Genomic DNA, 13325 nt, shown 5'->3' with positions numbered 1-13325 from the left:
ATAGGACTTCCTTTATACAGAGTAAGGAGACAGTAGGATAAACTACCCTATGGGGTGACAGAAGAGAGAATATCAACATAAGAGGAGGGTGAGAGTGGTGACCAGAAGGAGCCACAGGCTATCTTCAGATAACCTGTGTCCTTTGGTCTTGACTTGACTTGAGTGGCCACATGATGTGTTCACTGAGAATTCCTCACAATTTTTGAGCAGTATTCTACTTGAATATTTTTCTTTTTATATGTATTGCGTGGCTGGTGTGTATGCATGTGTGTAGACATACATGTGCATGCATGGATGTGTGTGTACAAGGATGCAGAAGCCCACCGTTGATGTTGGGTGTCTTCACTGGTCACTTTTCACTTTACTGAGGCAGTGTCTCTAGCCAGTTTGCTCCAGGGACTCATTCCTGCCTCTGCCTCCTGAACACTGAGATCTCAGAAGACTGTCATGCCCACCCAGCTTTTGTGGGGGCTCTGGGGATACGAATTCAGGCTCTCACACTGGTGAAACAAGTGCTTTATCCACTGAGCCATTTCCTCAACCTTTATTTCAATATTTTTTCAACATTATATTTCAATTTTAATGTTTTTCATAAGATGAAACTTTTATATATGTAATTTCTGTATATCAGGAGTATGAGAGTAATCCTTTATAAATGAAGCCTATTTTTCATTAGTCATTATTTATTTTATGCATATGAGTGTTTTTGCTGCATGTGTTCCTGTACATTATATTTGTGCAGTGCCACAGAGACCAGAAAAGGATGTCATATCCCCACAGACTGAAGTAACAGACCATTGTGAGCATTATGTGGGTTCTGGACTTGAACCTAGGTCCTCTTGAGGGCAGCCAGCCAGTGCTCTTAACTGCTGAGCTGTCTCTCTACCCCCTGAGACTAATTTTTACTAGAATTGACAAAACCAAAGCTGTGTCTAATGTGGCTCCCAGGGAGCGGGGGCAAGGGGTTGATTATGCTTCAAATCCAGCCAAGAAGTTTGTTGCAATCTCTTTCAGCGTTGCATCTGATTGTCCAGAGATGTTCCCATCACCCCTGACGCTGTCCACTAGGAATTGGTGTTAGCTGAAAATGTGAGATAGAAAAGCATTCTCCAACCATATGATCTTACAGGACTCTGTTATCAAGACACCCCCTTTACAGTCATAGAGACAACAGCTTCCTGTGCAGCAGTAACCACTGGAAAACACTATCTTTGCTCTAATACCTCAGGCAGAAGCATACCACAGCTTAAGAGTTACTGTGTGCCGCAGTAGCAGCAAGATCAGATGCAAACTGTGCAAAAGCAGTAACCTCACACTACTGAGCTTACTCAAGCTTTCTGATAACCTACAACCTGATCCGTGGTCCTTGGTTGGATAACAGGTTCCACATGGAACACAAACAAACTAATGTGGATGGCAGAGAGGGTCCCTTTAAAGACTATCTCCAGAAAATCTGTCCATCAGTGGGAACACCTGGCAGAATTATTCTTTTCCTGATAAGAGCCCAAGAGACTTAATGGCTGACAAGGACTTAATAGTATCCGTGACCCTGTGCTGTCTGCTAGAGTCATGTTCTTTGGGGACGAACCTAATGGGTGATCAATCCTGGTGACTATTTATATCCTAGTGTGGTAAATTTAGCGTATCTCTAATAGGACTAGTTAGCGTACTACCTATCTTTGGGGTATTTTGGAGGTGGGGCTCCCTTAGCTAAATTCTATTTTGTATGATTTCATGTGTCCTACTGAAATCTATTAACAAGTCTCTTACAACACCAGTTCTATTACTTTGTGATTCTTTACTTCAGGACCAGGAAAATTTGAATCTAGCTTTCAAAAATGTGATAGGCATTTTATCTAGTGTTGTGTAACAAATGACCACAAGTTGACATTAAAACAACCACAATCTGGGGCTGAAGAGATGACACAGTGTTTGACAGCACTGGCTGTTCTCCTAGAGGCTCCCAGTTCAGTTCTTCACACCTACATGGTAGGTGCTCACATCCATCTGTAACTTCAGTTCCTGGAGAGCCAGTGCCTTCTCCTGGCCTCTGCAGACACTGCTTATATATGGTATGCATATAAATGCAGGTAAACACATTCATACACATAAAATAAAAATAAATATAAATATAAAATATATTTTAAAAAATCCACACCTTCTATCTCACAGCATAAATCTAGGTATGGTGTAACTAGACTTTCTGCTCAGGATCCCATGTAATTAAAACCAAGTGGTGGCCAGGGCTTCAGTTCCTGACTTAGCATCACAGGTTTATAGCATTTATAGATACATTTATAGATACATGTATAGATACATTTATAGATACATTTATAAATACATTTATAGCAGTGACAGGGTCTATGTCTCCTAGCTTTCCTTCAGGCTGATAAAGGTGCCAGATGCACAGACACTATGAAACAAGTCCATTCACAGAGACCAACCCCAAGTCTCCATGTCTCCTTCAACAGCTTTGGTTTGGTCAGGTTGATTGGTTTGTGTGTTAAAGCCCGAGGATGCTCTTCTGCTCCCAGCTGGGATGTCTGATCTCTATAGATACGAACGTCATGTTTCTTTATCATTCTGCAGGACAGAGTACATTGCTGGCTTTTAGTAGATAGCACTGATAGAAATCAGCTTGTTTTCTTTTTTCATATCTATCTATGTCTAATTTCCAAATATTTTGATATAGTATTTCTCTGTCCACCTTCCAGAAGAGCAGGATTTCCCTTGACTGAAGAAGAACAGGATAGAGCAGTATCAGAAAGGCCAAGTCCCATGCTCAGTTCCCCTGAGTTCCACATCCAGAATGTCCATGCTCAGGTACTGACTTCTAACTGCTGCAGCTGTACACAGGCTGAAGGATCTGTGGCCACGCCTACAGCTGAACCCTCCTTGGCCAAGGCGGCTTCTAAATAACAACTTGAAAAGAACAACCCTGATGTATTTAAGAAATAATGCTGGGGGCTGGAGACATGGCTCAGAGGTTAAGCGCACTGACTGCTCTTCCAGAGGTCTAAAGTTCAATTCCCAGCAACCACATGGTGGCTCACAACCATCTGTAATGGGATCTGATGCCCACTTCTGGTGTGTCTGAAGACAGCTACAGTGCACTCATATACGTATAAATAAATACATCTTTTTTAAGAAGGAGAGAGAGAGAGAGGGAGAGAGAGAGAGAGAGAGAGAGAGAGAGAGAGAGAGAGAGAGAGAGAGAGAGAGAGAGAGAATTCTGTCACTCTCACTGGCTGAAGCACTTGGAAAGAGTGGGTCCCACACCTTGCTAGGGCAACACAGTAAAGTTGACCCTGAAGGAGATGGGAGAATTGGCCCTGAGGATGTGCTCAAGGGAGAGCTGGCCTCGGCTTGCCATCCCAACTCCTGGCGAAGATGCAGTGTCTGGGTGTGAGAATGTGTACTCACTGTGGCTTTGTTAATTTGCTTGTTTGTTTGCTTGCTGGAAAACATCTTTTCCCTAAGTTAGCCCATTTGGTTTTTCAGGACTATGACTCAGGCAATCTGCGAAGCCTGACCTTATGGTTTCTGTGTGTAGGTAGGCATGTTTTATGTGGATGGGTGTGGGCATGTGCTGTAGCATTCTTCGAGAGCCATCCACCTTGGTATTTTGATGCATTCTCTCATTGTGAACGGGGACTCAACAGTTAGGCTCAGCTGGCTGAAAAATGAGCCTCAGGGATCCTGTCTCTGCTTCCCCAGCTCTGGAATTCAAAGCATCCATCATCAGACCTGGCCTTTGCAGGTGGTGTGAGGGGTGGGGGTGGAGAACCAACTCAGCTCCTCGCGCTTGCATGGCAATTGAGCCAGCTTCATAGCACATGAGTTCAAATCTTGAGTTTGCTACGTCTTAAACAGGTAAACACCAGCAGTTTCTTTCATTGCTCTAAATTCCCCTAAAATATGGGGACAAGAAGGCTGTACCTCAAGCCGGGCATGGTGGCCCGAACGCCTTTAATCCCAACACTCAGGAGGCAGAGGCAGGCGGATTTCTGAGTTCGAGGCCAGCCTGGTCTACAAAGTGAATTCCAGGACAGCCAGGGCTACACAGAGAAACCCTGTCTCTAAAAACCAAAAAAAAAAAAAAAAAAAAAAAAAAAAAAAAAAAAAAAAAAAGAAGAAGAAGAAGAAGGCTGTACCTCAAAAGAGAGTCATGAAAATAGACTGAAGTAAGTTATGAAAAGATATGTCACGGGCACTCTACAAAGGAGTGTGACGGAACACAGGTGAGGGAAGACCAGGCTTCAAGACCTGCCAGAATGTGCCCGAATCTAACCCCTTGGGTCCCACACTTGCCAGAGGATTGGGTCCCTGTGGGGGCGTGGCCTCCATCAGCTCTGCCCACACGCAGCTTTTCTGTGGTGTCCTGTTGCAAATTCTTTTCCCTTGCCTTGTTAATCTGGCACCCTTCTCTGGTGACTGCTCACAGAAAACATTCCTAGAAAAACCTCAAAGCACCAACTTCTTTTGTGCTCCGGGGCAGCAGACAGTGGGTTGTGTTGGCTGCTACAGAACTCCAGCCTCTGGGAGTCTGGGGAAGGGGACAGGGACAGTCAGTCAGGAACAATTGACACCATAGAGCCGCTGCTTCAGGAAGCTTAGCCTGGGATCCTTGGGTGTGGTAGGTAGAGTCAGAGGATAATGGAAAGCTTGCACCCCTACAGCACACGCGCCTTCAGTCGGACAGAGGCACTTCTCTCCCCCATTCCCCTCTGCATTCCTACAGAATGGTCCTACAGGCCGCAGTCCTCACAGCTTTTGAAGGTACCAGCCTCAGGGAAAGTCCTTCTATCCTGATTGTGGGAAGAGAGACATTTGGCAAAAAGAAACAGGCCATCTGGAGAAGCCTGAGAGAGACCTCAGTGAATTGTCCCAATGACTCTCCAAGCTTTTATTTATTGTAAAACAAACAAACACACACAAAAAAACAGCATAACAACATTAAATAGAATTTCTAAAAGGAATAAAACACTGAGCCCTGACACCCACTAGTGTTTAATTGTTTTGGCTATTAGCTGCATAAAACCTGTGTCTGTGTTTCTTTCCTTTCTTTTCTTCTTTGAGACACAGTGACTATGTAGACCAAGCTGGCCTCGAACTCATAGAGGTTTGCCTGCCTCTGCTTCTCCAGAGCTGGGATTAAAGATGTGTGCCACCACACCTTGCATATCCTCTTTGTTTATTTATCTACTTTTAGGCAGCCTTCTGTGCCACTGTTTTGACACCATTTCTGTTCCAGATCCCTTTCCCCCCACTCTGCCAGCCACCTCCCCAGTTCATTCTGGAGCCGGCATGTATCATATGAACGACTGCAGAAGGAAGGACTTCTTAGGAGAATGAGCTGAGGTCCTGGGTGCTTGTTAAAATCACACACACACAAACAAATATACACAGAATACCACTCAGAGGCTTGAGGGGAGCGAGTGCAATCCACAGAGGAACCCATAGCCTCATAGAACTGGAATGGAGGGAGGGTTCAGGACTGCTTTTATCTACTATCTCAAAAATGCCTGTAACTACCTGAGAAATGTCTCCTTTCTAATCTCAGGCTGGCTTGAACTCAATATGTGGCCAAAAAAATGACCTTTAACCAGTCCTGCTGAAGGCTTGGACTATACCCAGCTAAGCGATGCTGGAGATTGAATTCATGGCTTCAAATATCCTAGGCAAGTGTTCTAGCAACTGGGTTACATTCCCAGCTCGGTTTTCTTTTCTAATTTAACATTTTATATGCTCCTTTTCTTTTTCTAATATTAATATACAGTTGTCTCCTCCATTGCTGTTTTATGTGAGTGTGTTTATTCTTTTTTCAACTACAAACATCCCAGCCAATTTGATTCAGGCATAATTAATGACTCCTTATCCCTGGAGCACTCTTGTTCATGGCTGGGATCTTTGAGGTTGGGTCCTGGCAAAGCTGAGAGTGAAAGGGAGTTGGTTTTCTGGGCCGATCTGCAGGAGAGGGAAAATCTCCTTTCTTCTCTGTGAGCAATGCAACCTGAGAGTTCCCTTGTCCTATCCTGATCCTAAGCTGCCCTCTGAAGCTGTGCCCTCGGTTGGGGACTTTTTAAAAAGTGGTACTATACATTTGATTTGCTCCTCTGAGTAAAAGCAATGTGGTTTATGTAAAATGTTTACAAAACAAAACCCAGAAAAGCCAGAGAAGATAAAAATGTTCTATGCCGGTAATGGTGGTGCAGACCCTATAATCCTAGCACCCAGGGCGCTCGAGGCAGGAGTAGTGCCAAGAGTTTGAGGGATCCTCTGTCCCTCTTTCCCTCTGCCTGGGCCTCACAGGGAATTCCAGGTCACTAGAGGTTACAGACAGAGGCAGCACTGCCGGCAGCCTTCTGTGCCACTGTTTTGACACCATTTCTGTTCCAGATCCCTTTCCCCCCACACTCTGCCAGCCACCTCCCCAGTTCATTCTGGAGCCGGCATGTATCATATGAACGACTGCAGAAGGAAGGACTTCTTAGGAGAATGAGCTGAGGTCCTGGGTGCTTGTTAAAATCACACACACACAAACAAATATACACAGAATACCACTCAGAGGCTTGAGGGGAGCGAGTGCAATCCACAGAGGAACCCATAGCCTCATAGAACTGGAATGGAGGGAGGGTTCAGGACTGCTTTTATCTACTATCTCAAAAATGCCTGTAACTACCTGAGAAATGTCTCCTTTCTAATCTCTGCACTCTGTGTTTGCACAGCCTTGGTTTCTTCCTCGGCTCTACCCTGCTTACCATCTAAATGCTATTTTTTGCACTTCCTCTGAGGCTGCTAGCAGGAAATGGAGGCATTTCTGGAGATTTCCTTTAGGTCATGCTGGTTCCTGTGCCCAGTGATAGGACTCCTTTTTATTTCTAGAAATTACTGAGGCTGCCAAAAACACCACAAAACAAATAACAACAACAACAACAACAAAACCCCTCTAAATATAGACTTTACCTCATGTTTGTTGCCCAGTTAGAAATTAAAACAGGTCTGATAGTGGTGGCACACACTTTTAATCTCAGCCCTAGGGGAGGCAGAGGCAGGCAGATCTCTGTAAGTTCGAGGCCAGCTTGGTTTGCTGAGCATGACAGCCATGGCTACAGAGAGAAACCCTGTCTCAAAAAAGAAGCAAGCAAGCAAACAAACAAACAAACAAAAAATACAATAAAATAAAACAAAAACAAAGAAAAAATTAAAACTGAATATATTTTTAAAATATTTATTGCATCAGGTGTGATGAACAACAACTTTAAGCTTAGCCCTCAGGAGGTAGAGGTAAGCAGAGCTCTTTGAGTTTAAGGCCACCCTGGTTTATGTGGATGGTCTAGGCCAGCCAGGGTGAGAGCCTGTTTCAAAACAAGTCTAAAACAACAGCACTTTCCCTCTAAATAATATGCATTACTTCATTAAAAATGATAAGCGTAGGCCAGGGAGTACTGTTCAGTGCAGAGCATGTGTCTAATCAGCATAGGGCCCTATAATTTAAATACCTATTTTATAAATAGATAAAAATAGATTAATTGGGACTGGGGACGTGGCTCAGTGGGAAAGAGCACTTGCGGAGTAACTATGAAGACCTTAGTTCAAATCCCCAAACCCCACATAAAAGCTGTGCATGGTCACCTGTACTGGAACCCCAGTGCTGGGGTGGGGGAAGGGCTGATTCCAGGAGCTTACTGGCCAGTCAGCCTAGTTCACTGAGAGATACTGTCTCAAGGGAATAAGATGGAGTGGCACAGAGACACCCTGTGTCCCATCCTGACCTCCACATGCATGCAAAGACTTGCATATACTAGATGAATGTATACACAGAGTCCCCCCCCCACACACACTCTTTTTAAAAAAATGTTTTTTGAAAATACATGATTGATTCTGTTTACAAATCAATTACCAAAACATTTTTCAATCATATTCCATCACTTTGAAGCAAGTGTTTTAAATGTAGTCTCCATTCTGTTATATAAAATAAGAAGAAGAGCCAGGCAGTGGTGGTGCACGACTTTAATCCCAGCACTTAGGAGCCAGAGGGAGTTGGATTTCTGAGTTCAAGGCCAGCCTGAACTGGTCTACAGAGAGAGTTCCAGGACAGCCAGGACTATACAGAGAAACCCTGTCTCAAATAACAAAACAAAACAAAACAAACAAAAGAAAAGAAAAAGATTGTCATTTCTATAGAAATGAATGAATGAAAGGTAACAAAAATAAAAATAGGCAGGCGTGGTGGTGCACGCCTTTAATCCCAGCACTTGGGAGGCAGAGGCAGGCGGATTTCTGAGTTCGAGGCCAGCCTGGTCTACAAAGTGAGTTCCAGGACAGCCAGGGCTATACAGAGAAACCCTGTCTCAAAAAACCAAAAAAAAAAAAAAAAAAAAAAAATTGGGTACCATGAATTGTTTTGCTGTAACAGGGTCTTATGTAGCACAGGCTCACATCAAACTGGCTGTGGAGCTGAAGATGACCTTGAACTTCTGATCCTCTTGTGTCCACTCCAGTACACTGGGATTCATTCCATCCATGTACTACCCCACCCAATCGGTTATGCTGTTTTGATTAGTGATGGGCAGTTTGGTTCACCTTTTGTGTCATGAGATTATTATACAATAGTTTTGACTGTGGAGATTCTCTGAAAGGGTCCCAGAGACACCAAGGAGGACACAGACCGTATTTATCTTTTTTTTTTTTTTAACTTCAAACAGAACCCACCCAATAGAACCCAAAGTGAGACAAACTTACCAATAGGATACTGCAGCTCACAAGGGGAGGGTGAGAGGATGTCATTAGATTAACTAATGTAGTAAATGGAAAAAGTGACTTTAGGAGGTGGTAGCTGCTATCTCTGACTTATTAGTAGTCCTACTGTACGGTAGCCAGAGCCTGGAAGCCTCTCTGAAGCCACTCAGTAAACCATTGGAATCTAGTGGCTGATTCTAGAGTGTTATTTGGGGACTTTGGGAGCAGGTCTTCTTTTCCTTCACTAAGTGTCAACCAGGTGACAGAGCTCATGAATACTTGAAACAAATGTCCCAGGAGACTAAGACAGGAGGTAGAGTTCACCCCTTACACTTCATTGCCCTCAACTTACACCTACCCTTGTAAGGCAGGATGCTTCCAGCTTCCAGGACAGCCCTTACTGCCAAGAGGGTGGGGCTCCACACAGGGAGATGTGGGAGAGAACCGAGGCACAGAGATGTCAGAGCATCTGACCACACAGGCAGGCCTCAGGCTGGTCCAATAGTAGGAGACTGAGCTGCTTTGCAATCTCTTTTCTGCTGTAGTCATTCCAGGCGGCTAGCTACTGTCTGACCAGCCTTGGCCAACCCACTGGCTTTAGCCACATGTCAGACTTTTTTTCCATCTTTTTTTTCCTTTTCTAGACTATTTCCAGTGTCCTCGCTTTAAAATCATACAGATTTGTTGTTTTGGATAGCCATGAAAGTAGAATCCACCTACTTCATTCTTTCCTATGTCTTTATTCTTGGCATTGACTACCCAGAGAGCATACCCCAGTCCCCAGGCGACCCTGTTCTACTCTCCACCCTGGAGAAAGAGCAAAGAGAGCAAGCTGCTGTAAAAAGGAAAACTGATAACAGCTCTTGGCTCAGGGTCTAGGATCTTCCTTTTCAAAATGAGAGGGTTATTGTTCGGTAAAAGATGGATAGCCATGCTTGATTGGGGCTGGAGAAGGGAGTTCTAAAAGCTAGCCCAGGCCCTCTTCCTGTTGGTACAGGCTGACAAGCTTCCACTACAAAGCTTCAATTTTCTCAGCTGACACACAGATCTATCACGGGACCTTGAGCAGACCCAAAAAGGAGTTTGCTTTTTTCACCAAGAAAACTGAAGCTGTTATCTTGGAAAGCATGCCTCCTGACTGTCAGACTGCCCCTTTGTGGTTAAATGTTCTTGAGGTCGAAGGCAAGCTATTCCACTATAACAAAGACTAAAGCACTAGGGGATTTCACACACACACACACACACACACACACACACGCAGTAACAAAGGGTCTGCATCCTCAGAAGAACTTGGCTTCATTATAATATCATTTACTCTGAGCTTTGGATCCCTTTCTTGTCGGCTTTTCTAGAAGATCATGGGAAGAAATATCCTAAAAGGGAGATCCAGTCCAGTTTTAGGCCTTTTTAATGCACCAATTTTGGGATTTATTACATGTGTTTTTAAAAATCGTATGGCATTTCCTTTCCTGAATAAGGTGTGAGAGGCCAGGGCGTCACTAGCTTTCAGACAAATGGGATCTGAGCGCTCCAAGCCCAGGTTCTGTTCCTGCTTCGGCCTCCAAATGGCTTCAAAGCTACTCACCCTCAGCCCCACAGAGACCTCAGTTCCTTCTCCTGTTAAAACAAGTTGGTTGGCTTTGGTAACTAGCACAGTAACAACCGTCTAGCCCAATCCTTCTCAACCTTCCTAATGCTGAGACCCTTTAATAGTTCCTCAAGTTGTGGTGGTAACCCCTGACCATAAAAATGATTTTCGTTGATACTTTGTAACTGTAATTCCACTACTGTTGTGAATCATAAATGTAAATAAATGTGTCTTCCATTGGTCTTAGGCGACCCCCCAGGTTGAGAATCGCTGATCTAGCTTGTATTTGTCTCTTGGGTCTCAGGAACCCAGGACCAGTAATTACCTGAAGACCAGTGGGCAGCTGGTGAATAAAGCACGTGAATTCAAGCCCCTTAGTTCCCCAGCTCCGATTCCTAATTGGATGCTCAGAGCCACCTTAGGTTCTCCGGAACGCCTTCCACCATCTAATCACGCGCAAGCCTGGGGAGAGTTGGAGAGATCCCCGAGCGCGGGGCACCCTCATCCTAGGCTGCCTGGCGCCCGAGCTACATCTCGGCGGGAGTCGCCCCGCTCCCCCTCGCACTGGCAGTCGGAGGGGCGGGGGGACAGCCCGCTCGGAGGCGGGGCCTCGGCGCACTCTGATTGGTCTCCCTTATCCTCGTGACGCGCGACCCCGCCCCCGCCTACCCCCACTCCCCTCAGCATCCGCGCCGGGGAGCGGACTGTCCGGGGCAGAATGGGCGCGAGCGCGGCGCCGGGGGCGGGCTGGGGCGCGGGGCCCGGGGCTGGCGGCTTGCCAGCGCTCCCTCCCTAGCATGCACAAGGAGGCGGTGGGCGGCGCGGCGCGGAGGCCCCAGAAGCTGCGAAGCCAAGCAGCGGCACCTGCCTGCCGAGGTACGTGGCGCAGCTCCCAGTCGGCAGAGCGGACACCGGGGAGCCCAGATAGCGGCGATCCGCCTTTGCCCACTCATACCCCAGGCCCAGCGGCACCTCCCCAGCTCTGCGACGCCGGACGCGCCTGCGAGGGGACACGGGCGGAGGGTCGCGGCCCCCGGCTGCCTACATGGGCGCCCCCAGCGCAGCCTGCGCAGGTGTGGACGCGGCGCTGCGGGTAAGGATGACCCGCCCCGCGTGGCAGGTCCAGCAGGGGTGGCCCTCTTCACGTCGCTTGGTTCTGGGATTTTTAATTCATTGCTGGAACCTTCTGAGCCCGCAGAGTCGAATAGACTCAGTGTCTCCCTTGACTGCTTTGGGGAACCTTGTGCAGGGTCACTAGTGGCTCCTGAACCCTCTTGGTGCATCCATGTGGGTAGACGTGCAGTGTGAAAGTGGGTAGCTTTCTGCTGGCAGAAATTCACTGGCGACCTTCCCTGCCCCCTCTCTGCGGCCAGTCCTGCGGAGGAGACACATTGGGGCGACCGTTTTGGTTTCTTGGAAATTTTAAGCTGTGTCCTGACGAGGGGACGCGTTCTTTGTGCGCTGTTTTATTTGTTTGTTTTGCGGAGAGGGTGTTAGAGAACAATTGGTAGGATCCCAGTAAATGAAAGCTCTTGTCCCTACTGCACATCAGCTGGATGACCTTGGCAGACACTGATATCCTCCTGTGGGGAGCTTGCTCTCCGGGTCTGTACTGGAAGACTTAACTTGCTGTTGGCTTGGGTCTCTTCCACAATGAGTTTGTGGTTTTAACCATTTAAAATAAATCTGTCATTGGCGAGAACTCTGTAGAATCACTAGCTGACTTGGAAATGAAATTTTTATACCTTTCCCCCCACCCAGTAATTCAGTCTCAGTTCATATATATGAATTTTGCCTTTGCAAAATTCGGTGTAAATGTAAGTAGATGTACTTAAAAGGAGGAAAAGGCAGTTTTATGTGTTGTGCTTTTTCTGGGACGGATGGGTTTCAGGTTCCTTCAGCCAAGATCTGTGCTGGGTTTTAGACTTACAAAAGAAGGAGACTCACACTCATCTCTGCCCTCTGGTGTCTAGCCAAGCCTTCCCTTGGTTTATGACTATAAATCCTCTTCTACCTGCAGACCTACACAAATGCTGGGCCTGAGAAGAGGGATTTGTTTGCTGAAAGAAAAGGCCAGAAAAGTAGCTTTTGGTTTCTTTTGTGTAATTCCACATCCTGATAGCTCAGAATGGTTTCTAACATTGCTGGTTGCAGGGCTAGGAATTGTCTGATTTTCAAGTTTTTGGTCAAGAGAGTATTAATATGAACTTGCAGAGCACTGTAGTCAGAGTGCTGCGTCTCCTGACACTCATGTCTGCTATGTGGTTGGTGCTGTGGCTATCAGGTTGATGGTGTTTTCTTTGAGACTTGAAAAGAAATTGAGATGATTGGAGGTTTGGATGGCTGTTTTGTTGGTTGGCCGGTTGGTTGTTTGGTTGGTTTGGGTTTTGACTCAGGGATATCATGTTGCTCAGGTTGGCTTTGAATTCACTGGTGCATCCGAAGCTTGCCTTGAACCACTGATCCAAGTGCTGGGATTACAGACTTGTGCCAACATGCCTGGCTTAAACAGAGTAAGAGGAGGTGTGACAAGGCTTCTGGAAAATGGCATGCTGGGGGCTGGCAGGAGATACTAAAAGCACACATTTATGATGATTCTGCAAATGCATTCAGCTTGACATACACTGGTCACTGCCCCATGTCATCAAAACAAGTCAAATGGGTGACTGGACAGGGAGATAATCAAGAAACACACCTGTCGTTGGCTTGCCTCCTCCACCTCTTGCTCCCTTACTGGGCTTGCAAAGTAGTAGAGAATTAGCAGCTGTCTCGTGGCAGATTAATGGTGTGCTGGGTAGTTTTTAATGTCAACTTGATATAAGTTGGAATTATTTGAGAAAAGAAAACATCAATTGAAAAAAAAAAATGCCCTTACCAGATTGTCCTGGAGGCAAGCCTGGGAGACAGTTTCTTAATTGGGGAGGGCCCAGCTCATTGTGGGCTAGTGGTCCTGAGTTGTATGAGAAAGCAGGTTTAGCAATCTCTGGGGACCAAG

The 13325-nt window shown here is 46.0% G+C and overlaps 1 protein-coding gene across 4 annotated transcripts in view; it reads left to right on the top strand.

Annotated features, from left to right (window-relative positions):
- Positions 1 to 11064: 11064 nt before the first annotated feature.
- St3gal5 (ST3 beta-galactoside alpha-2,3-sialyltransferase 5) overlaps positions 11065 to 13325 on the top strand; it is a 59030-nt gene continuing 56769 nt past the window's right edge. The window contains exon 1 of one of the 4 annotated variants that reach the window (XM_021164689.3): positions 11065 to 11206. In XM_021164689.3, the coding sequence (XP_021020348.1) occupies positions 11128 to 11206 (79 nt within the window). In that variant the 5' untranslated portion in view covers positions 11065 to 11127. Of the gene's footprint in view, positions 11424 to 13325 lie in introns of all 4 variants that reach the window. The other 3 variants (XM_029478511.2, XM_029478512.2, XM_021164690.3) reach the window with 3 other exon arrangements.

The sequence above is a fragment of the Mus caroli genome, unplaced genomic scaffold, assembly GCF_978045245.1.
Source record: "Mus caroli unplaced genomic scaffold, Mus_caroli_1 scaffold_7, whole genome shotgun sequence".
Classification (NCBI taxonomy): domain Eukaryota; kingdom Metazoa; phylum Chordata; class Mammalia; order Rodentia; family Muridae; genus Mus; species Mus caroli.
The sequence above is the reverse complement of the archived record's forward strand: the minus strand, read 5'-3'. Positions and strand labels throughout refer to the sequence as shown.